Source organism: Coenobita brevimanus, chromosome 14 (assembly GCF_032717465.1).
Source record: "Coenobita brevimanus isolate Jiangsu-jjx chromosome 14, ASM3271746v2, whole genome shotgun sequence".
Classification (NCBI taxonomy): Eukaryota; Metazoa; Arthropoda; class Malacostraca; order Decapoda; family Coenobitidae; genus Coenobita; species Coenobita brevimanus.
Genome location: NC_136967.1, coordinates 7,202,501 through 7,227,864, shown reverse-complemented (window position 1 = coordinate 7,227,864; position 25,364 = coordinate 7,202,501). Strand labels below are relative to the sequence as shown.

The window sequence follows — 25,364 nt, the reverse complement described above, 5'->3', positions numbered from 1 at the left end:
ATCTAGTACTCAGGTTCTTCACATCAATACAGGTCACTTCAGAATCCCTCCGCCCCCCCAAAAAAAAAAAAAAAAAAAAAAATCATCTCTATCTGTGCAACGATTTTTACAAGTTGATTCTGAGCTTTAAGGATTGGGAAGGGTAGAAAGTGATGAATGAACAGGATGGACTGGGATGGCGGGGCATGAACGGGGCAGAGTACCTTGTGCACGATACCTCGTGAATATTAGTACAGTACTGTGGGTCAGCTAGTAATAAAGGCAGTCATTATTACGATATTCACATCAATATAAAAATGGGCCGAGAGGATGGAAATGAGTGAGCAGGATGGACTGCAAAGTTGGTGGGGAATGCCGGGGAGGTATAGGTACTATACTTTCGTGGGGGTGGCTGTTATACATACCATACAGGTAATGCAGGTCGGTGAGGTACAATTCAAAGACAACAGCAAAAAACGGTGGGGTGGGCCAAAATGAGTGGGTGGAAAATAGTTATGATGGTGTTGGATGATGAAGCAGGATAAACGATTACACCCTGTAAAGATGGGCATTATATGAGACCTGGGAAGGTGCAAGTCACAGATTACTCTGACAAGCTTTGGGGGAGGTAGAGAAAGAGTAGGGTGAGTGGAAAGGAGCAGGTGGGACAGGCTGTGATGGTTTGGTGGTGGAGCATGACAGAAGTAATACGTCAGTGACGATGGCCGTTCTGGGTTGGCTAGTATGGAGTTGTGATGGTTTAGTTCAGCTTTCTCCTCAGTGAGCAATATGAAGAAAGTATGCGTGTGTCACTCTCATATACCTAACGTTTTATGACGCAAGTAAATAACCTGCAAATAAATCCTAGGATCAATAAAAGGCACCATCATCACTATCAACAGCTTTACAGTAGGTAATCTAGCAAGACCTGATACGAATGAATCAGAGAGTGATAAGTCTCATATGATCCCCCAAACTAGTAACAGCAAATCATCTTACTGCAACATGTTACCGGTATTAGCACCAAATATAAACAGGGGAGAGAGAGAGAGAGAGAGAGAGAGAGAGAGAGAGAGACGAGTAGGCCTATATTAAACTCGTATATTAGCACAAACACTATCCAGGCGAAACGCAATAAAGGAACACCCCATCAGTATCGCCCCTATCATCTAGTATAGGGCCTGATATAAATGAGTCAGACACATGGTCATTAATATCCCTAATCACTAACGACCGATCCCTGCCTGAGATACTGCCACACCCCTACTGATTTAACCGGAGATACGAGACTGATTTAGCCTGAAATACAAGGCACAGGGGCTCCTGGTAAGAATGAGAAAATTACAGAGAGCTCTTGAGGTATGGCTCCCGTGGTTAAGAAAGGTAAGAAGGTAGTGAGAGGGAACGAGAGGAGGGAGGGGAAAGTATGACGAACTGGGATGATATGTATAAGTACATATAAATATATATCACACTGGCACCCAGTGTCCTCAATATAGAACGGAACTGGGCATTTTCAAAATTTAATGAAGGAGGGAATCCCCAGGTAGGGACCCATGAGCTTCGTGACAATATGAGCCGACAGGCGGAGGGCGGTACGCCTAGCACCCTTCCAGCACAATCCCTCGCACACGGATTCCTGGACCCAATGGTATTTATATATATATATATATATATATATATATATATATATATATACATAGAGAGAGAGAGAGAGAGAGAGAGAGAGAGAGAGAGAGAGTTACAGTAGGAAGGTGAAACTGATGACGGGCAGGGAGGAATTATGGTGTGTGAAGCAGAAAAGTGGTGATGGAGAAGCAAAACGGTAGGAAAAGGAGGAAGCAATTCACAAGTCTGTGTTTTCTGTAGGAGAAATGGCTAGAAAGAAACCCATAATTATAACCCAGATCCTTCTTTCATCACTGTGTCTGTTGTATATTTCTGAGTACATATCACTCACAGAAGAACATTATCAAATTGTGATCTACCAAAACAGCAGCGTTCGTTGACCCCCTACTGGCGTCGTTCGGGGGTGGGTGGGAAAAGCTACACTGAAAAGGAACCCACTGAGCCCCAGGATGTCTTCCCCAATTTATTTTGTTTTTTCTTACACAAGATAAAGAGAGAAAGGAAAATAAAAATCCATACACCAGACTGCAGGTGTCCTCCATTCATAAAAAATCTGTAACTGTTAGATGAACTGTCATGACAAATTATATTCACTTTAAGACAGACTTTTTGAAGTGGAAGAGATAAATATAACACTAGTAAACCCCTTAACTACTTAGAATTTTTGAAGCTTAATAAAATTGTCTGGTTGCAGTTGAAAAAAAATATAAGAAGGACGTCACTGGGGACTGGTGCGCTAGGCTGGGTAGGTTATCGGTCCTTGTATAAGACGGTGTCGACCAATTTTGCAGATCAGCATAATGTAGCCCACTGAACAGAATTATGTGAAATTTATCAACGCAGATCACCTCCTGTTCCCTCTGTAACGGTAAATATGCATAGTTCCACGTGAGGGAGGATAGGCTATGGCAGTCAAGGAGGAAGGGGACTTGGAGGGCTTACATTAATTATAAACACAAGTGCTGGTGCGGATTATTGGGCTAGTCTTGAAAATAGGTTACTAGAGTGGCACTGTGTCTCTTACCATCAACACGACCAGTCACGAGAAACTGCATCATTAACAAAAGTGATCTTACGCCAAGCCGGTAATTTCAGCTTATAGGATAATCGACTCTGTAAACACAAGCCATGGTTACATCAAAAAATGGTAAGGAGGAGGAGGAGGAGGAGGAGGAGGAGGAGGAAGAGGGAGGAGGAGGAGGAAGAGGAGGGAGAGAGAGAGAGAGAGAGAGGAGGGGGGCACGCCTGTATAGGTCCCAGTTACAGTGGCATCGAGATGTATTAGTCTCTTTGACCATAATTCAAAATGTGCCAAAAATTAATGAAAACTCCACCTTGTCAAGAAAAACCACAATAGCATCAAAGGACAGTGGACTAATGGGAGGGGAGGAGAAAGAGGCCTGTGATGTTCCTGTTGTCATGGTATCGAGGTGACGCGGTGGGAAGGATGGGTGGATGGTTGCAACTCTCCCTTATGAGTCATACTGTCGCCGCCTGTCTGGTTTATAGACCCCACACCTCCATTACCGTCACGAATACCGGACTGGATTGCAAGGATGAGAGAGAGAGAGAGAGAGAGAGAGAGAGAGGAGCTAGGTACTGTACGCTTATTCAACCATATCCGTACTGTACTGGTATCTATTTTATGTACAAAAACTTAGCGGTCATGCAACTCCCTCCCCGTTCGAAGTTCATAAAGGCTTGCTAAATCCAGATTGCAATGACGTTGGACGAAGGTGATACCGCAGAATGTGATGCAATTCGACTTTTTTATGCAAGACGAACATTCCATGCACAGTTATGCGTGACATCCAACTGTATAACTTTCACGTCATTTCCAGTATGTGTTCATACCTTCACTTCTGACATGTATGATGAAGCCAGACAGTAATATCGTGGCCTGAAACTGGAGATGAAATAGGTTACGGAACATCTTTCTGTTGTTACTGATCTTTCTGTTGTGTTAGGGAACATCTTTTATATTTACCCAGCAGGCCTACCCGTCGTTGCAAGGGTAAAAACCCTAGGATTGTGCATACTGGCTGAGCCTGGGACTGGGACCCTGGATAACTACCCTCCCTGTGGGAGAAGACCCCATGGTCCCAGTTTGCCCACTGAACCTATGTTTCTTCTTGGGACCTATTCCTACCACAAACCTATTTTCCCACTACCCACCCACCTACCTACCCTGCCCACCCCACATATCCGTCCACCCATCCGATCCGTTGTAGCTAAGTGATACGGTTGAAGTAAAAACCTCTAAGGTAACTGGCTACCATGTTCCCACCATGTTGACCTGAGTATTTCTAATGAGTTCTTATACTGGCCTTCGGAGGCGCCACTTCAGCAACTGTAATGTACATGTCTACATTCGTCGTAAAGTGTTACACCTGTCATAGCTTGCAGAAAGTTCTGTGTTCATCCCCCTCGATTTACATAGAGGACAGACAGACAAATTCCAAACATTTTATTATACAGTATATATACTTGTATATTTATATATACACATGGATGCGGATTATGTAAGCTACCGTACGCACATTGCAAAAAGAAAGTACACTGCGTCATCCCAGTGAGAAGCTTAAGTCTGAAATCCATTCGGTATACAAGTTTTCTGTTTCCAATAAAACAACTAGGCTAACTTTGCGTGGGAGTTGCAAGAATAAATACGTCATCGGACAGACGTGGTACCTAACATTTAAGTATGACGGGTGTCTCTAAAGCAGAACAGAGTCATCTGCAACAACAGTAAAAAGGTCAACGTCAAAGGAGTTAATTATCGTGAAGCTCCCTCAGTGCGCTCACACCTTCATACCTGTCACGCACGCTACAACAAAACTCTGATACGGAGGGTAAAGACCAAACTGAAGATAATATTGCCGTAGCTACAGAAATATCTCTAAGGAGAAAAAATGTTGAGAGCGGGACGATCTCTTGATCAATTATGTAACCAAAACCTAAACATCCAAAAACTTGTAAAACCATCTCTTCGTACTCTCCTGTCACCTAGTCTACTAATATATCGTAACAGAACCGTACTGTAACATGATGCAAGAAAAAACTGAAGGTAAGATTAGCTACGGGAATATGGCGAGGGAAAGAGAGGTTGGATGCCGGATACCCAGTTAATTATGTGGATCAAACATGCGCGAAAGTAGCTGTTACATATCCATAAGAACATAAGAAGAGATGATTACTGCAGTAGGCAAGTTGGCCCATGCTAGGCAGCTCCTACAAGAGTGACCAAACTACTAGAATGGGACAAGTATAGGAAAGAAGAAGGCTCTTCCCCGCCCCCCAAATCGTCCAGCTGAAACCGACAGGCAGTGATATCAGTAAAAGAGAGAGAGAGAGAGAGAGAGATCAGGCTGAAGACAAAATTAGTTAACGTGTGGGAATAATGTGGGAAGGTGAGGCAGATAAAGTTGGATGAGAAATCCCATCAGATTTATTATCCAAGTTAACGGTAAAAAAAAAAAAAAAAATCTGATATGTGATCTTAATATGGCGAAAGGAAGATCAAACTGAAGATGAAACTGGGTTGCTAAGGAAATAACCAGCTATCGTGGTGAGGAGGAGGGAAAGCACATTTGGGAGCTTAATTACTAGTATTTAATTACTTATGATGCGATAATGAGAATTCTCGTACCTAGATGTAACGAAACCATTTCTCTGTCCTCTAGGCACATTACTTAGTTCAGTGAGTCACGCTTGACGCAATCAGACTAATACTTAGATGGTAAGATTAGATTGAAGACGAGCTTGCCCCAAGACTAAAAATCAGAGGAAAAATGAAGACGAGTTAGATATGAACATAACCTGGCAGGGGAAGGGGGGGGGGGGATATAGTTCGATGCGAGACTCTTTTCGCATTAATTAATTATGGGAAAACTTAGCGGTAACATAACCACCTCTCCGTCCTCTGGCTGCTCAGTACTCTGGTAAGTCCCGCTTGTCGCCACCGAAGCGTAAGACTTTGGCTGTATGTCCAAATGGAAGGTATAACCGGGTGGGCTACGGATACAACAACAACAACAACGATAATAATAATAATAGTAATAATAATATGCTCCCCATTTATCGTGGGAATTATGATGATGATGATGATGATGGGGTCAGAAATTTAGGGTAAGCTGCCTTTGACCACTGACCACTGCTCTTTAAACTGTCATGAAGAGTGGATCTCATCATCCCCCCTCCCCCCCTCTCTCTACGCAGCGTGTAGCCTATAACCAAACCACATATACAGTAAGCTACCAACACAATTAGAGAGAGAGAGAGAGAGAGATAGAGAGCTAACAAGAACAGGCTTAAAACAATCTCATAATTACGAGTTTTCAAGCTAAATCTAATTATCCTGAGGCACCTAAAACGAAAGATAAAGTCATCGTAGTAAAGGGCTTCATGGAGATAATAACTTCACGATATTGCTCTCTCCTACGTTAAATAAACTGTGTAACTATAGCTACGGTAAGGAAAAAGAAGCGGAGAAGGAAGAAGAAGAAGAAGTAGAGAAGAAGAAGAAGAAAAGGAAGGAAGGAAGAAAATGAAGAAGAGACGAAGAAATGGAGACGACGTCACCTTACTTATGACGTTAATCCACCAACTTTCCTTCATCAACTCGTCTCGTACACATTTATCCACTTCTTTTAATATCCACAACCGTCCACCCCTGGCCTCCCCCACAGAAGCGGAACAAGTCAACACCAGTGCACCTGCCATCATGAGCTTGGGGAAGACGACAGGGCAATTTCTTATCTCGAAATTTGCTGTTATTATTATACTTTACACCAGTTTACCCTCCCTCCTCACATGACTGACAATCACGACACCTCGGAAGAACAAGACAGAAGAAAGACAATAACATGAAATAAGAAACCAAGATGGTGGAGAAAAGGTATGGAAAATAGGTAACGAATAAAAAGATAGGAAACGAAGAAGATGAATGAAAAAAAAATAAGACAACGAAAAAGATGGATGATAACAAAAATAAGAAAACGAAGATGGATGAGAAAAAATAAAAAAAGAAGATGGCGAATAGAAATAGAGAAGATGAAGGAGAAGAAAAGGAAAGAGAATGAAGGATAGAAAAAATAAAACCTGATTAATAAAGAACAGAAGAAGAAAAGCAAAAGAGGTGAACAGACAAATCAGAAAAGGTAGAAGGAAAACAAAGAGGAAGGAAAATGTTAATAAGCCGGGAAAAAAAAAAAAAAAAAGGATAAAGTACGGTAACAGTAGATGAAGAAAAAGAAGAGGAAGTGGGAAAAAAACTGACCAAGGAAGGATAAAGAAAAGTTGGAAGAAGGTAAGACAATAAAGGAGGCAAGGGCGTAGGTAACCTAGGACTAAAGTATTTCAAACCGAGCGACTCGTGAGACAACTGGCAGACGCTTTATTGATTCAGTAAGTAAAGGCGGGAGCGAGCCTACGTGACCCAGAGAATACGCTACAGCACGTAATATTACTGAATGACTTGAAACGCAATGAAGGGGGCGGTAAAAAGTGACCTGCCTACACAGTGACATTTCTGGTGACAATTATAAACAGTATGTCGAAATGCACAGGCTACGTGGCATGAAACAAGTACAGACCACTTCATAAATACTAATACTGTGATGAGAAAAGCAAAGGTTAAGTGGCATAAAATGAGTATAACCACTAAAAAAGGACTAACATCTGGAAGTCTGGAAGAGAGACTTGCAGAACGGTAATACGGTCAAGTTTGCCAAGATATAAGAAATGGCAGCACTAAAATTAATATATGAAATGTATTCAGGGCATTTATCAGCCTTCGACAGAGCTAAACCCCTCAAAATTAACACCGTAGCCTACCCTATCAAAAATGGTCTACGGATCGACTAACGAAGTAACAAGATAGACGTGTATAGCCTATGCGTACCGGTTAATGACTATACATATTGAGCAGACGGACAGAAATACTGACAGACAAACAGGCAGACGAGACAGCGACAACAATCTTAACATAGCTAAAAAACATGAGCCACAGCAGGTAAGGATGAGTGAGGAGGGAAAAAACAAACAGATCGAAGGATAATGACAGTTCCCAGAGTATCACACGTTGGGCGAGGGTGGGTGACCTCTAAAGCAGCGGAAAACGCGGGGTCAAACCTCTAAGAGATAAAGGGAGACAGAGACAGAGAAAGATTCCTTTATCTATCTATCTATCTATCTATAGCCCGACGCCCTAATCCCGCAAAGGGTGGCCGCAGACAAAACGCCTCCAAGTCACTCTGTCACCCACCATTTGACTACCCTCCCCCCAACTCACCCCCCCCTCCCTCATATACCTCTCAACTCCATCCCTCCACCTCATCCTCGGTCTACCCCTCCCTCTCCCTCCCTCCACCTCACCCACATACACCCTCTTAGCCAGTCTTTCATTCTCCATCCTCTCCTTTATACTTGGTATTTATGGCCTCGCACTATGGTCAGAAACAGAAAATAGCCCGGTCGTGTTCTTACAGTACCTACAGAGTAAAGGATGGCTTGAATTTCACAGGAAGGACAAGGAATGAAAGGTGGTGAATTATCCCATGTCTCTGGTTCTTCCTGCAAACAAGTATTATATATACAGTAGTTACTTCCCTGGGTTGATCGTAAGTTTATCAGCGAATACGGCACCTGAACACCATCCTTTGACTCCTTTGACGTAATTGTAACCTATACATATTACGGCTAGCTAAATATGAAAAATATATTCATTATGTTTTAAAAATTTGCATACAAAGGGCGACCTTCCTTCTGGCCTAAAAGTGGCTATCAGATGGACTACCCTATAATTCCGTTGAAAGGTGTGCCTATTTCACTGCATAACCGTACCTAAAGTCACCTCCTCTGCAGAATGGGACTACAACGAGATTTGCCATATTAGGAGCATCACGTCGCACCGACTTCTTGATTAGTCATGTACGGCTGTGTAATATTAGTAACTTTAATCTCTGGGACTAGGGAGAAAGAATATCGCCTTGTAGCCTATTCCTTGTGAGCTGTCTCCCCTTCGCAATGATGATGGGTTTCTCGCTGCTGCCAGATGATTTTGATTGACTCAGAAGAGCCCCCAGGTAATGAAATAATTAATCAAGGTTGTATCTAACCCACCCAAATCGAACACTCAATCCTCAGCAGTGGTGACAGAAAGAATAACACATTTTGCGTCCTTGTGCTGAAGACGCTAAAGGTGACTAACAGGGGCAGAAAGGAGAAGGAAACGACACACACACACACACACACACACACACACACACACACACACACACACACACACACACAAAGAGCTTCCGGCCACATGAGGTATACTGAGGCCCAACCCTCGTGAGCCCAAGCAGAGCAGAGTAGGAGACGTATTTACAATGCATCTTAACCAATTTCCATCAATAAGAAGCCTCACACACACACACACACACACACACACACACACACACACACACACACATTATTCTTTGCAATTTTCTTTTCACTAATATTCACTATAAATGGTTGTGCAGTATTTGGTGGCTGCACGAGTCAAGATGAAGATAGCAATTGCCTGAAAGTGTCTACGAATACCGTCCCTGAACAGATGTTTCCCCTAGCTAACAGCATGAGAGCGGTAAATCTTGGACAGGTGTGGGAGGGAGTAGGGGGACAGATGGTGGGTAGGTGGATGGCGAGTGGAAGTGCTTTTTGTGGGATCTCTAAGGGGAGTGGGTTGACTTCTGCTAATTTTCTCCCGTTTCCAGGCTAGTCTATTCAGTACACCTTGGTTTTTAGGGCCAAAAACAATAAATGCAAACGCTAAATGGACAAACAACACAATACAGACTAAGAACATCAAATTTAAAAAAAAAAAAAAAAAAAAGGACTGAGAAGCAAGACGGAGGGTGCTGTAAATTCACCGCCTAAATTACACCCCTCCACCCTCTCAACGAAACTTGAGACAACGAGAAAACACAACACACTTTATGCCAGTCATAAAAGGTGACTAATTAGGGTGGAATTAAACTCAGGAACGTGAACGGTAGGCCCGTCTCATTATTATTATTATTACTACTATTATCATTACCGGTATTATTATTATTATGATTATTATTATTCTCATTATCATAATTAAAACATGGAAATTATGTTTCAGTAGCTGAACCCAAGGCTACAGTAATGACCTATTTCATAGTGGATGCCGCGCACAACTGCATTTAACTTCAAGGAGACTCCTTGAAGTGAAGATTTTTCAGCAAAAAAACGCCCACTCTTTTATAACAGCATGTACTCTACGCTGTCAAGGGCGGCACAGGGAGTGTAGAGTGTATGGCAGAAAATGTAATATACCGTATATTACTGTTTATTACGGTACCAGGTTTGATTTTAAGCGAATATGCCGTAAGACAAAGGGAGGGGGTGGTAGGGGTGTAGTCAGGTCAGTAGTCCTTTTACATGTTGTTCAATAATCCCTTTACACGTTTGAGGTTCCGATCTACTGAAGTGAAATTCCTGTCTGCTTGATTATTACTGACTGCTAAAGCATTATTATTATCATTATTTTTACCTCTGACAGTTTCTAACGTTAAGGAACTACTGACGCCAACTACAACACAGAAATCAGTAAAGTCAGATAAAATTAATAACGAACTGCTGAACATGAAGAGGGAAGATCAAAGGAAACTGGTTGAGGGAGAAGCAAGAAGCGTGGGATATTAGGTGGCCAAGTGGGAAACCTATACATGGAAACACACACACACACAGGTATTACGAGCAATGCCCAATACTTTTTTTTTTTTTTTTACTAACACTGCAGTCCAAGAAAGCTCTCTCGTAATGAAGGATTTAAAACGATTTCCACTAATTCCTTCAATACTGGTACGAGAATGACTTCTGAAGATGAGTACGGAACAATCGTCCGCTGGTACCAAGAATAAAGTACCAGATGATAAGCGTCATCACATCAAAAGGGTGAAAGATACAGTAAATTAATTAGCTATATAATACACATCAACAATCCCAAAGCACCACTGTAATTAGTCCAAGACATATAAAGGAACCCGACTCAGATAATGTTAGCCACTGAAATTAACTTCTTCAATACGGTGCCTTCCTTACTGTAGTCTATTCATTTAAAACCTTTGTCAGTGAAAGGGTTGAAAGTAAGTTCCTTTACTACGATGTCTTCTTAACGGTATTCTTTCCACAGCCAAAGGAACTTATTTAGCTAAGGAAAGACCCCTCGTAATGAAGGAATTAGAGATTAATATTATTAAGACCAATAAACTGGTAGATACCAGGTACCGTACAAAATCCTTTTCACCTTAACTTGGTCCAGATTTTCGTCATTTGCAGTTTGTTTCATGCAACTGAGTGACATAAGACAGTGATATGGTTCTACATCCTTTCCATAACATCTTTTCGTGACTACCATCGTAGTCTGTTGTCTACTCTTACAAGTAGCATTCAAGACGGAGAGATAGCAATTTTAGGCCAAGTTAGAGGAAAATGGGCATAGCAAAAGGAGTCGGAAGAGATCTGATACCGATGATGTGATAAAGGTACCGGTATATTACGGTATTATTTTTGCTTTGACGACCTAAATTTGCTATCTCTCCATTTTGAATGCTGAAGCGCAATAATGAATTAACACTAGAATATGGGGTAAGTCACGAAATGCTATGAAAAAGATGTCGATCCACAGTAAGATACTGTCTTTTCTGCCATTGAGCTGTGTAAAGTAAGTTATAAAAGGACGAAAATCTGGGCCAAGTTAAGGTGAAAAGAGCAGACTATACTTGCGGTGGGACAGTGGTGTTGTGATAATGTGGCAGCTGTGGTGGGAAGAGTGGGGGTTGGGGAATATAAATGAAGCGAAAAACGTATCAAGTATGGGAAAGAGGAAATGACATCATGAAGGAAAAAAGGAGAAATCAGAGAGAGAGAGAGAGAGAGAGAGAGAGAGAGAGAGAGAAATGAACCAGAAACAAACAACGCATTACAAGAGACAACAAAGAAAAAGACATGAATGGCATGGGAAGCATAAGTAACATCTTTCATTACCTTCGTTTAATGCAGACGATTCTCTCTCTCCCTCCTTCCCTCTCTCTCTCTCTCTCTCTCAAATCAAACTAGGCCTACCACCGGATTATCTAGCTCAGTCTAGGAAGAATATCTATGACGAGGATAGTTCAGTTCACAATATATTTAACCTCTCCAGTTCAAAGCGTCTCCTCCAAGCTGAATGAACTCGTGTGGTATAAACAAGAATAAACTGTATGAAAATCGTCACCGGATTGAAGGGATTTATACTATGGGGGATTTTTTTGAACTACAGGGGACAGATATAACCTTCACGAATCTCCAAATAAATTCGTAAGGAAGCAGCAGGAATACACTAAGACGTCATCATAGCGAAAGTATCAAAGGCGCTTAATTAGGGGGGGAAATGAGAGAAAGGAACGATAAGAAGGGAAGGAAGGAGATAGAAGGAAGAGAGAAAAATAAGAAATTAGAGAAATTATAAGGAAGGAAGGATGGAACAAACGAAAGAAGAAGTATGAAAATGGGGGCAGAGGTGATGAAGAAAGGAATATGGGGATGGATGCAAGAGAAAGAAGGCAGAAATGACGAAGTGGGAAAGTTTGGTAAGTCCAGGAAATACCACCTAACGTCGAGAGAGAGAGAGAGAGAGAGAGAGAGAGAGAGAGAGAGAGAGAGAGAGAGAGAGAGAGAGAGAGCATACAAGGATGAAAAAATGGGAGAGCATATAGAGGAAAGATGGGTGGAAACAGAAAAGGGACGTTTGATGGAAGAGATACGCGAGGGCCTACGAAGATTAGAATAGTGGGAGAGATGTGAATGGGGGAGGCGGGCGGGGAAGCCACTGCAGGGTAAAGGAGGAAGGAAAGTAAGAAACAGGGGAGATAAGCAGAAGAGAAATAAGAAGAAAGGGGAGGATATGCTGAAGAACAACAGGGGAAGAGGGGAGACAAGGAAGAAGGGGGAGCGGTAAAAGATGAGACGGGAGGAAGCGTAAGAGATGAAGGGAGCGAGGAAAGAGAAGTGACCGGAGAATGAGGGGATGAGGAAGAGAAGGGAGAGAGGGGAAGGGAAGAAGGGGAAGATGATGGCAAGAAGGAAGAAGATTGCAGAAAGGGAGGAAAAGGTAGAAGGGAAGAGGACGAAGCATACAGCAGGAAGACTGTACAGGGAGGAGAGGGAGGACTGGGAAGATGGGAGGAAGGGAAGAGAGGAACGAGAGGCAAGGAAAAGGGAGGGGGGGGGGAATTGGAGGGTGTAAAAGACGGAGAGGGGGACGTGTGTGGTGGTGAAGATGAGGTAGAAGTCCAACCAACGCTCTTCCCATCTCTCACTCACAGTTACTCATCACGGTCACACTTCCTTCCTTACTTCCTGTCACACACACACACACACACACACGCACGCACACACACACACGCACACACACACACACACACACACACACACACACACACACACACACATGCCTCCTCACTCGGTTACTCATCACACAGTCACTTCCCCAAGTAACCGTCACTAACGTCTTACCCTTTCACTACGATGACTATTTTATTTCCAGACATTCTTTTATTGGCAGCTAAATTTAGAAGAAACGTCACAAACTAGATTGGCCCAATAGCCTACTGTATATCTTTAATCAGTTCTACTATTAATGGGCTCTCCCAAAGTAGATGAAATAATCGCCTATCAGCAACAAGGATAAGTTGCAGAGGCGCCACTGCAAGAAAAGGGTTAAGAGGTTAGCCAACTCACCACACTGTTTCCGTTACAAACTGCAAACGTCATTCGGTTACTCATCACACACACACACACACACACACACACACAAAATTACTGTGGTAGGTGGGGGCGCTCACCATCCACTCACTCGATGTAGTGCTGCTGTCAGGTGTCTGCCCTTTCCTCCCCCCCATCCTTCTTTCCTTCCATCCTCTTCTCTCTTTCTTTCCTTGTCCTTTACACTCCCTCTTCTGTCTTTCTTTCCTCTTCCTTCTGTCTGTGGGTGACTCTACACTGAGTGACAAACCAAACGATTTCCTGTACACCAGGAAACCATTTACTACGCTAGGTAGCAACCATATAACCAAATTTTGGCGCCTGGTGGTTTAGCGGGTAATTATGGCGCTCCAATCGGATTGAGCCGGTGAAGGTTTATATCTAAGGGGTGGTTGGGGTTGATCGCTCATGTAATGCCACTCAGGGATGACTGAGGCTGGTCACTCTCATCTTAAATGTCAGGACCAACTGCCTAGCCCCGGGCTCCTATGCTCCTCATGGGGCAATGTATGATTGGATGATGGATGGATGGAGAAGAGAAGAAAAAGATGTGATAACATTTATGATCATACCATATATAAATGTGTTGAAGACTGACATTAATGAATATATAGTACATGAATAGTCATCTTCAAGAGGACACACCAAGAAATTATATACGAAAAGATTAAAGAAAGATGTAAAAAAATTCAGATATCCAGAAATGGCAATAGATCAATGGAATATATCACCAGAAGTCGTGTGTACCAAAAACACTCACAGTTTTAAAGAGAAATATGATAAAATAGTACTGAAAGATGGGACACAACAAGCTTGACTCAGTCCTGTAAAAATACAATTAGGGAAGAATACACACACACACTTCTTAGTATTATTCATTCCACCTCTCACTCACGGCACTCATTCTCAGTTACTCATCTCACAAGCACCTTCTGACTCACTTATTCATTTCCTAACCTTCACCTTCATCCCTTCAGTACTTTGCTAAATTTTGTAGCTTACTCTTTCTACGTAGAGACGATTATCATGCTTACCAAAGACTTGTTATGGGATATAATTCTTAGGGTGAACAAAATCGTCTGAGGCAGCAAGATCAAAACACAAGACGTCATCGTGGTGAAAAGGTTAACTCCACAACCCAGGTAGAAGAAGACTGTATCCACTCCAGTTCATCAACATTACAAAAAGCAAATGGGAGAGTGCTGATAAAATTCTAAGTGGGTGCTTGTATTAGTAACAGGTCGATCTGGTCCTCAAACCCATCTGTCCATAGGTCGTTTCGGTTAGGTTAAACTAGAATAGGTTAGGTTAGATTGAGTTAGAACTGGTTAGTTTTGATTAGGTTGTAAGGTTGGAATGGGTTAGGTCTGGTTAGCTATGATTAGTCTGTTGGGTACGGTATTCGGTTAGTTTTGACTGGTTTAGGTAACAAAGACGATGCGACTGGAGACGGATTGACTTTGGGGCCGAATCGACCTGAGGGCTTCCTGTTGCCCCAAGAAAGAAGTGAATCAATTTTGGTGACAAGAAGTTCAGTCATATGGACACTGTATTAACTTGACTGCCATGTTCGAACTGCGGACTATTTCATTCTCACTAATGCTAGACAACTTTATTCATCTGAGGGATTTCCTATGAAGTTAAGGAAATACATGCTATCTTAAGTTAACCAAGTCTTTTACTGCAGTGGTTATAGCTGACTTTACACATTTAAACTGCGTCATTGTTAAATACATAAGAAATTCGTTTTTTAGATGAATGCACTAAAGGTAATGCAATACAGAGGAAAGTTATAGTGGAGCTGGTTATGACAAGTATTTTTAATATAAAACCGATATATTTTCTGACTTACACAATGCGGATGCGTATAACTTGATTTTACTGTGTGTGTGTGTGTGTGTGTGTGTGTGAGAGAGAGAGAGAGAGAGAGAGAGAGAGAGAGAGAGAGAGAGAGAGAGAGAGAGAGAGAGAGAGAGAGAGAGAGAGAGAGAGAGAATGTTTTTAAGACCCCTGCTGTGATCCAAGACAGGGTCAGGTCAAGGTTTACACACACACACACACACACACACACACACACACACATCCCTCTCTTCAGTCACAAATACACTCACTGTCCCTTCAGCTGTACACACACACACTGGTCTTTTTATCCATTTTCATTCATTCACTCCCACCTTGAACTGTCTTTTTCCTTGCCTCTCTTACATTCACTGGCTCTTATAAGATGAAATTTTTCATCAAAGAGCTAGGTTATATCTTGTATACTAGGAATTTTCTGTAACTGTATTTCTATGGACCAAATAAAAAGATTATCAAAATATATATATTCTCTCTAACCTGACTCTATTCATTTGTCCCTTATTAATCATCCAGTCACAGTACTTATGGCGACACCAGTACATTCATACAGTATCTCCAAAGGCATCCAAGCCATGCACAGGCTTTTCATATTTCGACTATTAGGCTGCAACGGTAATGTATACGGTAGGTACACTCGCTTTTCTATCAGTATTATGAAGACAGTGACCAATGGGAGATACTCTGAGAATAGGTCTTACCTGACATTAAAATCAATAACGTTAGGCTGATCCAGTATCCCTGCATAGCTCCCTATTGATTCTTAGATTTATGCACTGTTACAAGCAACTTTCAACAACGTTAATTTGGCGTCATTTTTTCAGATTCCTATACTCCCCACAACCACACGTCTACAGGGGCACTAAAGCCATTTAAAGCGGCCGCCTCCCTCCCTACCTTGCGCTACCCGAGATGTCGTACAGTAAAAACATCCTCTGTTTTACGCTCTTCTTGACTTCTCGCACTTATTTATCGTGAAAATATACTCTAGTTATAAATAATTCGTTGCTTTAGTTTAAGATACATAGTTAATTGTCAAAATTAAAGCATCAGTCACGCAGAGCAAATGGGATCTTCATAAGTCTGGCAGTGCTACATCACACCTGACTGATCCTTTCCCAACGGTCACATGTACACAGATGCCGAAATGGGGATCTTTTAGGCTTGAAAATGTAGTAGGCATCCTTACTGCCGTATGTAAGCATTATATATCGAACATGTGCTCAAGTACGAGGCAAACATCAGTCACATACTTGAATTCCTACGAGTTACTCGGCGCAAAGACATTTCCTCTGGTGTGTGACGTCAAGCATGGCAGAGAATCCCGACACCTGTGAAAGTTACTAGGTATGCTATTGTAGAGGCATTATACATCGCTTTCATGCACTTTAACAGCCTCATAATACAAACAATACCTACAGACATATATAGTTATAGAAAAGTACACATTCTCTCATATACGAAACGGTTGCAATCACTGTACAACGAAGAGTAGTACTGATGTATCTATTACCTGTTGGTCAGTAGCATCCCTCCCCTACCTTTCCCCTTCACCCAGCAATATCGATCTGCGATTATTCGGATGTATGAAGATTAGGGCCATATTCTAGGTTACACAGGAGAGCTGAAACTATTTTTTAAATCTCAATGAGGAAGGTGATGCTGTTGTGATCCTGATATGGAAGTGAACTCTGTGGACTGCTGGCTGATCTTACCCATTTCCTCCAATCCACCACCTTATTTTCGGGGAACAGAAGAACGTTCGGGACGTTTATATAACCGGGCAGTGGGGCCGCCATTTATAACCACCACGTGAAGGCGTCCCTCCTCCTACACCAGAGGAAGATGAAGGCTGCAGATTTTGTCTCCCTCCTGTGGTATAAAAGAAAGTAAGACTGTCTGACTCACAAGTACCACATCCCACAAATACCACATCCCGCAAGTGCCACATCCCGCAAGTGCCACATTCCACAAGTGCCACACCCCACAAGTGCTACATCCCGCAAGTGCCACATCCCGCAAGTGCTACATTCCACAAGTGCCACACACATCAAATGCCACATCCCGCAAGTGCCACAAACCCTCAAGTGCCACATCCCTCAAATGCCATATCCTACAAGTGCCACATCCCGCTCAGCACTTCAGTATTCAGCCTTTCACCTTCTGCTTCACACGGAAAGGAGACTGAATCGTATTGTAAGGGGCGTGGGAAATTTCGTAGCAGATTTTTCTAGGCGAATCATTCTACTTAATATACCTTAATATTTTCTTTTATGCTATTTCTATTAAAGAACCGACAATATCCTAGTAACATACGGGGGGATTTGTGTGTGTGTGTGTGTGTGTGTGTGTGTGTGTGTGTGTGTGTGTGTGTGTGTGTAGCTTCCTTTCTCCTGTGTTACGTGTCCCCCATGATATCGATGCACTGGATCTCTTCATTAGTATGGGAAATGGAGTTAGAATGATCAATAAATACACAAGACTCTTATAAACCATCCTAACCTTATTTCCTACTAGTAAATAAGGTGGGTAACCCTCTCATGGTCGGGGCAACTCTAATTCTGTATTCCAGCTGATGTCATATGGTTTTATTCCGCTGAGGGAGAGTTATATGCGCCTGAGTTATCTTTGCGAATCTCCTGTGGTCGACGGGTCTGCTCGGCGGGGGTTAAGCAACAAAAACAACAACGAATCTCTGCATGTTATACTACTTGTCTTTAAAATACACAGGCTCATCTGTCTGTCCATTATAATCAACTGTCCTTCTACTCTTGCTTCTCTACCAGTCTACCTTTGATGTATCCTTAGTCTGTGTACTCTTGTCTTCCTACTTATGTATTTTGATGTTTTTGTTAGTCTACCTGTTCTTGCTCATCTAATTACCTGCTCATCTAACCACTCTTAGTCTCGATCTATTAATAATACCTGTCTATCTACGCTGTTCATCTACCTCTATTTACTTGCTCTTGTCTATCTACCTTACTCTAACATCTTCTATTAACCTTGTCTGCATCTATCTACCTTTGATACGTTTTGCCTACTTTTATCTACCATTTGTCTGTCTATCTTCTACTTATCAACCCTGCTGAGTCCGGCTTTCTAATTACAGTGCACAATCATTACTCTCAATTAAGATAGTTGTAATTACTACTTTCTCACTGTTCGCCGTCTTTGTTTCTTGTTCTCTGTCATTGCTCATTTTACGTTTTGCATCAGCCGTTTCTTTATAATTAGTCACTGCTTACGTGTCTCTGTGTCTTTATTTTTGTCTGTATTCCATGTTTTAATTATTCGTTTGCATGTTTTTCTTCTTCATTAACTTCTGTTAGTCCGTTTTTCCTTGTTTTGCGAACCAACGTTTTGCTTGTCGGTCCTTCTGTTTTTGCTTTTTCTTTATTGTCTATATTCCACTTTATATTATTCGTTTGCATTTATTTCCTATTCTTACTTTCGTTTTCCGCTTGCCAGTCTTTTTTTTTACACGCTCAGGTGTTTACTAATTACTCGCTGCCTACCTGTCTGTTGTATGTCGGTATGAAGTGTTTGCTTGTTTGCCCGTAATCGACTTTGCTGTCTATTCTCTTCCGTTCAAGCCCTTGAGTACCTGAATGTCTTTTTTTTATTTATTGATTTTTCATTCTAGTTACCACCAGACGATATTATTCGGTTTAAAGGGGATCTCTAGAAGTGAAAGAGTTAACAGAGGCTATATTTAATAACTCCAGATCGAAAAAATTTCCAAAAAGCTAATTAAAACCGTCTGGTGTTAGAATACTGAAAGTAGTATATCATCGGAGCGAACGGTTACGCCCTTCATTGCCAAAATGTCTTATTTAATTCCTGTTAACTTTGGACGATTTGATTCAGCTTAGACTAGGAGTGACCCTTAGTAAAGAAGGATTAGTTCAAACTGTTATCCTACCGACATCTCAGACTCAGAATTCTAAACTACGTGATATTACACTCTGTTGTGACGGTTAAGCATATTCCAATTACATTATTTATATAACTAATGCTACTTCCATCAGCTGAAGAAACTCACTTGGTGTTAACCTGAACAATACACCTCAGTCCGTCCATTACTGCAGCGATAATGTTTAATCAAGGTTTAATTTAACTCTGAAGATGGGGTTTTCTCTTCGCTGAACAAAACCTTCAGGTGTCAGTATGAATAAACTACTCAGGAACATCAATAGCAGCAAAATGGGTAGGTGTGGCAAGTATGAAGGAGATGGGAAATGAGGAAGAGTGTGAGGTAGAAGAAAAAAATGAAGGAGTGTGTGAGGGAAGGTGGTTAAGAGACGAACAGAGACACAGACAGCAGACAGACATGATGGACATGGATAGATGAACAGACAGAAAGACAGACGGAGCAACAGACTGATAGACATATACAAAGACAAACAGACGTATGGACTGACACACACAAACGAGAGAGAGAGAGAGAGAGAGAGAGAGAGAGAGAGAGAGAGAGAGAGAATGTATGCACTTGTACGCTCGGGAATGTGAAGGTGCGTGTGGCCGAGGAGAAAGGGACAAAGACTGGTGTGTGTGTGTGTGTGTGTGTGTGTGTGTGTGTGTGTGTGTGTGTGTGTGTGTGTGTGTGTGTGTGTGTGTGTGTGTGTGTGTGTGTGTGTGTGTGTGTGTGTGTGTGTGTGTGTGTGTGTGTAGTGACCGTGATCTGACCATTCTGTGGTCTCAGGAAGGGGCCGTAGGAAAACACTCTCTCTCTCTCTCTCTCTCTCTCTCTCTCTCTCATCATTCAAACACAAACGTGCACAGAAACACCTAAAGAAGTTAAGGGACGTGATGATCAAGTGGGCAAAAGAGCTTTGGGCGAAGGACTATAAGGTCTCGGGTTCGATTCTATCTGTTGCAGGGAACGGTGTAGGATTTCTGATGTCACCACCATTGTTTTCATTATTTAAAAAAAAAAAAAATGCACCTCTCATGACAATATAATACCTTAACGTTAGTGTGTTTGTTCCTTTATCCCCTTCTATTTACCTGGTACTGGAGGGGTTAATCTGACAGGTAACCGAAGAGAGTGACTCCTGCCTCACAACTAAGGTTTATTCAATATCATGCAACCACGACTTAGCATTCTCCTTGCGCCAGTGACCCAGTTCCGCTAGGTGAAAACAGAATGACTACAGTACCCCAGCGGTGACAGTATAGGGATGCTGAGGACCAGTTTTCAGTTGGTGTGCGGTAGTCTACGATAGGTGGAGTACTGAAACTTAAGAATCTTTTTCATAAACTTATAGGCAGAGATGGATACTTAACCCACTGAGCCCGGGAAGCAAGTACTGAACCTTAAGATATTTTTCGTAAGCTTATGGGCAACTGGACCATAAGATCTTTTTCGTAAACTTCAACTGAACCTTAAGATCTTTTTCGTAAACTTACAGGCAACTGAATCTCAAGATCTTTTTCGTAAGTTTATAGGGAACTGGATCTTAAGATATTTTTCGTAAACTTCCGGGCAGAGATGGATGTTCAACCCACTGAGCCCGAGGAAGTATTTTTCATTGTATTTTTGCTATCTTCAGACGATACGCTTAGGCTAGACTTTTCGAAATCGAAGAGTTAGTTGTACCATATTAATAATAAACCCCTCTGATACAAGATGCCCTTTCCTAAGTTGAATAAAATCGTCTGGTGGCAGCATAAATAACCTAAAAAGTCGTCACCTGGATTCACGGGGTTACAAATATCAATACCCCTAATAACAAAGCCTTAGCTATAACTAATGATAGCCAACATTCGGCTTAAGACGGATAAAATCAGTCTCAGATACATCGTACTGATACCCAACATTTGCTTTAAGGCGGATAAAGAACTGGACAGAAAAGAACTGTTAGAAAAAGGAAGTATGCCACACACACAAAAAAAAATGTGGTCAGGGAAAGGGAATGTTGATATTTCACACACGGCGACTGTCAAACAGTCTAAATACAGACTTGATTTTCTTATTTTACTTGACACTTTGCAATCAGGCTTATCACTAAAGTTACTACATGTATCAGGCTATAATGCATTATGGGGATACTGCCATCTCTATGATGTTTCAGTTTACAGATCACATCGTATTTTACTCACTCATCTAAATACCTTCCCTCAGAGTAAGCAACTTATTTTGTTTGTGTATTCCTAGCTCTACCTAGGAATTATCAAAAGAGAAAGTAGTCACTACGCTATGATAAATTTCTATAATCACTTTTAAATACTTTATGAATACAACAATTTGAATACATATCTGAAATCTACTTAACACTTAAACTACGACTGGTATAATTAAATATCCCATCTTCCTATTAAAAAAAAAAAAAAAACAATTATCACCCTAGGTATAACTATATAATTTTGAGGTTTGAGTCTGCGTTGATTAAATTACTAACAAACATGCTAAATAACGACTAATCAAACAACAGTGCATTAAGAGTACTTTGCAGCTTTAAGATAATTCTAATTTTTTATAGGAAATGTCAAAATCTATGTGACTAATATACAGTATCATAAAGGGATTATGAAGACCCCATCAATAATTCCTTTACACTATGATACTGGACTTTAAACTAATGAAGCGAGATTCCAACCCATCTGATTATACGGTAATTTAGTTTTACAAAATTTCATACCGATACCAAGTCAGTCCCGGCCTAAATTTTTCAACTGTGGCTATTTAATAAAGTCTTTAATAGGTTTTGACACAGTATCCACGAGAGGTAAAAGAGTTACTGGCAAATTACATCCGCCATAACTTTGAGGCAGTGTAAAGATTTAGAATTACTGACCCCAAGTGGAAATTTCATGGGTTCATTTTTTTTTCTACACATTTCTGGGGCGCTGAACAAATAGAGGAGGATTGGAACCCAGTTTACTGTTGTTAAGCAGCAATTTCCCATTAGTTTTTGACACATGGATCTGGGACAGTGTAAAGGAGCTACTGATCATGCTATGGTCTAAATCTGCCACACTATGAGACTGTTTAAAGGAAGTATGAAACACCTAAATTTCGTAAATGCAATCCTAGCTAATCATTCCTGTACACTTCTCAGGATTGGAAATGATGACGTGAGATTGCAACACATTTTGGATTATTAGATTCTGACACATATCTAAAATGGTGTAAAGGAACTACTAACCGTAACTGCGCATACCATCACAAGTGTATGGGATTCCGGCCAGGCGATTCTTTGGTCCCCTCGCTTTTATCCTGGTCTGGCTCAAAGCTCTCAAACAGGCGAAATCCGGGATGGTTCTTGGCATAAACATTCTTGGCGTAATCCCGAAAGAGGGTTAGGGCAGTAGACTTCTTTAGCTCCTCCAGTTTGCTCTCTAAAGTCTCCTCCTCATCCTTCTCGTCCCCTGTCTCCTCTGCGCTGGCTTTGGAGCGCTTTCCAGACGGCTTTCTCTTCCTCTTCTTCCTCCTCTTCTTTTTCTTCTTCGGTTTGTCCTTTCCGGGTTTTGGATTCTGCTCATCTGTCACTTCCTCCTCATCATAGTCATCATCTTCGTCAACTTCCTCATTGCCCTGGTCATTATTGTCATCATCATCATTTTCCATGTCATTTCTGTCACCCGTTTCAGCGATATCCCTAGACAACTGACGACCTGAAGCCAAAATATCTCTGGAGTCCTGCTTACTTTTCGTCCTACTTTTAGACTTTTTGTACTTGGTTCTCAATTCAGCAGCTCCCTTGGCAGACGGTTCCTCGGCTCCTGAATTCACTTGGCTAGAGGGTTCGGGGCTGTTCAAATCTCTAGGTTCGTTTTCATGAAGATGGTTATTAGAGATCGGCGTCCCAGGCTCCCTACTGGTGTTGGTGGAAGTGGCGGGGTCTCTGTTAGTGTCCGTGGCTGGGGTGGGGGGCTCCTTGCCGTCCGTGGGTGTTTTGGGGGTGATGGTATTGGAGTGGTGGTGACCTGAGCGACCTAAAGCACCCTCGCGTCCCTCCTCTGGAACCGCCCATTCCTCTGTCCCCACCTGGATTGTAGAAAATGCCAACTTAATGTATAGTGGAGGAGGAGGAGGAGGAGGAGGAGGAGGAAACGTGTTGCAAAGTGGAAGAAACAGCTTAATCCCTTCAGCACGATGATATCTCTATTTAGTCTTTTGCTCCTGTTGCTAGACAATTACATTCAACTTGAGAGTCCCTCGTTGTTAAAGGATTAATGAAATTCGAGAAGCCCTCCAAAACTCAATAAAATCGTCTGGATAGCGTGAATTAAATATATATAAAAATTCACCATCACAGTCATCGGTTAAAGAAATCTATGTGTTCAGTCTCACAGAACAGTGCCTATTCAGATGGATAATTCATACCTAAATAAAGGATACACAGTTCCAGTCAGTGCGTATAACTCACCCTAAGGAATTATACTCAAGTGAAAAGCAGAGTGGGATGGACTTAAATGTTATAGGTGAAATGGAATAAGTTCAATGGAGTTCTTCCCCTTACTCTCTCAAGACCTACCTTCTTTGTCTCTCCTCATCCCTCTCCCCTCCTACTTTCCCTCCCCTCAACTCTTTCCCCGTCTGCATCCCTGCCTCCCTCATACCTCATCCCTGGTGGATGCGGTGAAGTGTTGCGTGAAGGGCGGGGGCGTGAGTGTGTGGTGGTGCCTCCTGGTGCGGGTGTGTTGGAGGAACAGCAGGTAGGGGGTGGTGTAGGTCTCTCCCTCAGGCTCCAGTACAACGTCACCCTCGCTGCCTTCACTCTCGCTCCTGAAGGGGGAGTAGTAGTAGGAGCAGTAGTAATAATAGTTGTTGTTGTTGTTGTTGTTGTTGGGTTGCCTCACGATTGAATATGACTGGACCGGAGTGGGTTACATGTGCTAGAGTGGTGTTTCTGCGCTGCGGGGTATTGTGGTGTCGTGACAGTGGTGTGGTAATGCTGTGGTATTAACTGCGGTTGTGAGGTTGTCATATCTGTGGTGCTGGTGGCGTGGCGGTGTGACAATGTTATGGTGTGTGGTAGTGCTGTGGTATTCTGGAGTGATGTGGTGGTATTGGTGGTGGCAGATTGGTTTAAGTAGTAATGGTGTGGTGTGGCATGCGGTATTAGTGATGTCGCTGTGGTGTGCCGGCTGAGTGGTAAATGCAGTGGTGGTGGTGTGGTTATAACAGTGGTGGTGGTGTGGTGTTGTGGTGGTGGTGTGGTACTGTGTTATTAGCGGTGATGGTGCCTTGTGGTGGTAGAGTGGTATAAGTAATGGCGGTGTGGTATTGATAATGGTGGTGGTGTGGTCTTCTGATATTCGTGATGTTGGTGTGGCCCTGTGGAAGAATGGTATTTGAAGTGGTGGTGTGGTATGGTGTGGTGTTTGTAATGTTGTTCGTACAGTAGATGTTATAGTGGTGTTATGCATGATATTTTGTTGTGGTACTAGTGATGATGATCCAGTGGTATCAGTGACAATGGTAATGATGTGGTATTAATAGCAGTGGTGATGATGTGATATTGGTAAAGATGTGGTATTAGTAGTACTGGCGGTGATGTAGTAGTGGTGGTGATGTGGTATTAATGATGGTGTTTTGGTGGAGCTGGATTCGGTAGGTAACTGTGGAGGGTGTGGTGGTAAAGAATGTGGTGGATGTTATGGTGGTGCTGATGGCTATGTTCAAGTGTTGTTGGAGCAGTAACCCTAAAAGTTATGGTTGTGGTTCTGTGTTTTTATGGGCGAGGGTCGTGGTGCTGGATGTGACTGTTCGCTACATCAAGTGTTTAAGGGAACGTATGTACTTGTTTACACGTTAGTCCTAGATTTATCTCTAATGTGCTGTAAGATCCAAACACAAACTAAAGCCGGATGATCAAACTAAGCCGACTGTGAACTTACTTGTGATACGACAGCCAGAACGTCTCTAACAACTCACAGGGGAAATAATCACTCACACACACACACACACACAACATATATATATATATATATATATATATATATATATATATATATAGAGAGAGAGAGAGAGAGAGAGAGAGAGAGAGAGAGAGAGAGAGAGAGAGAATATCAGCATCACTAACCCTGGAAAGATAAGCTCCTCATCCTCGTCCTCGTCGTCCCCCAGGCCTCCTCCCGGCTCCAGCTGATCC

General features: G+C 42.1%; 2 protein-coding genes across 2 annotated transcripts in view; both read right to left on the bottom strand.

The window, feature by feature from the left end:
* LOC145418171 (uncharacterized) overlaps positions 1-22,221 on the bottom strand; it is a 73,657-nt gene extending 51,436 nt beyond the window's left edge. The window contains exon 1 of the mRNA XM_080286692.1: positions 22,149-22,221. Within this exon, the coding sequence (XP_080142818.1) occupies positions 22,149-22,221 (73 nt within the window). The remainder of the gene's footprint in view (positions 1-22,148) is intronic.
* A 208-nt stretch (positions 22,222-22,429) lies between these two features.
* The window catches only part of LOC145418159 (uncharacterized), a 21,544-nt gene continuing 18,609 nt past the window's right edge, over positions 22,430-25,364 (bottom strand). Inside the window, exons 5-7 of the mRNA XM_080286684.1 lie at positions 25,296-25,364; positions 23,830-23,995; positions 22,430-23,254 (exon numbers count right to left, since the gene is read on the bottom strand). The exon at positions 25,296-25,364 is cut by the window's right edge and continues 33 nt beyond it. Coding sequence (XP_080142810.1) covers positions 22,430-23,254; positions 23,830-23,995; positions 25,296-25,364 — 1,060 coding nt within the window. The remainder of the gene's footprint in view (positions 23,255-23,829; positions 23,996-25,295) is intronic.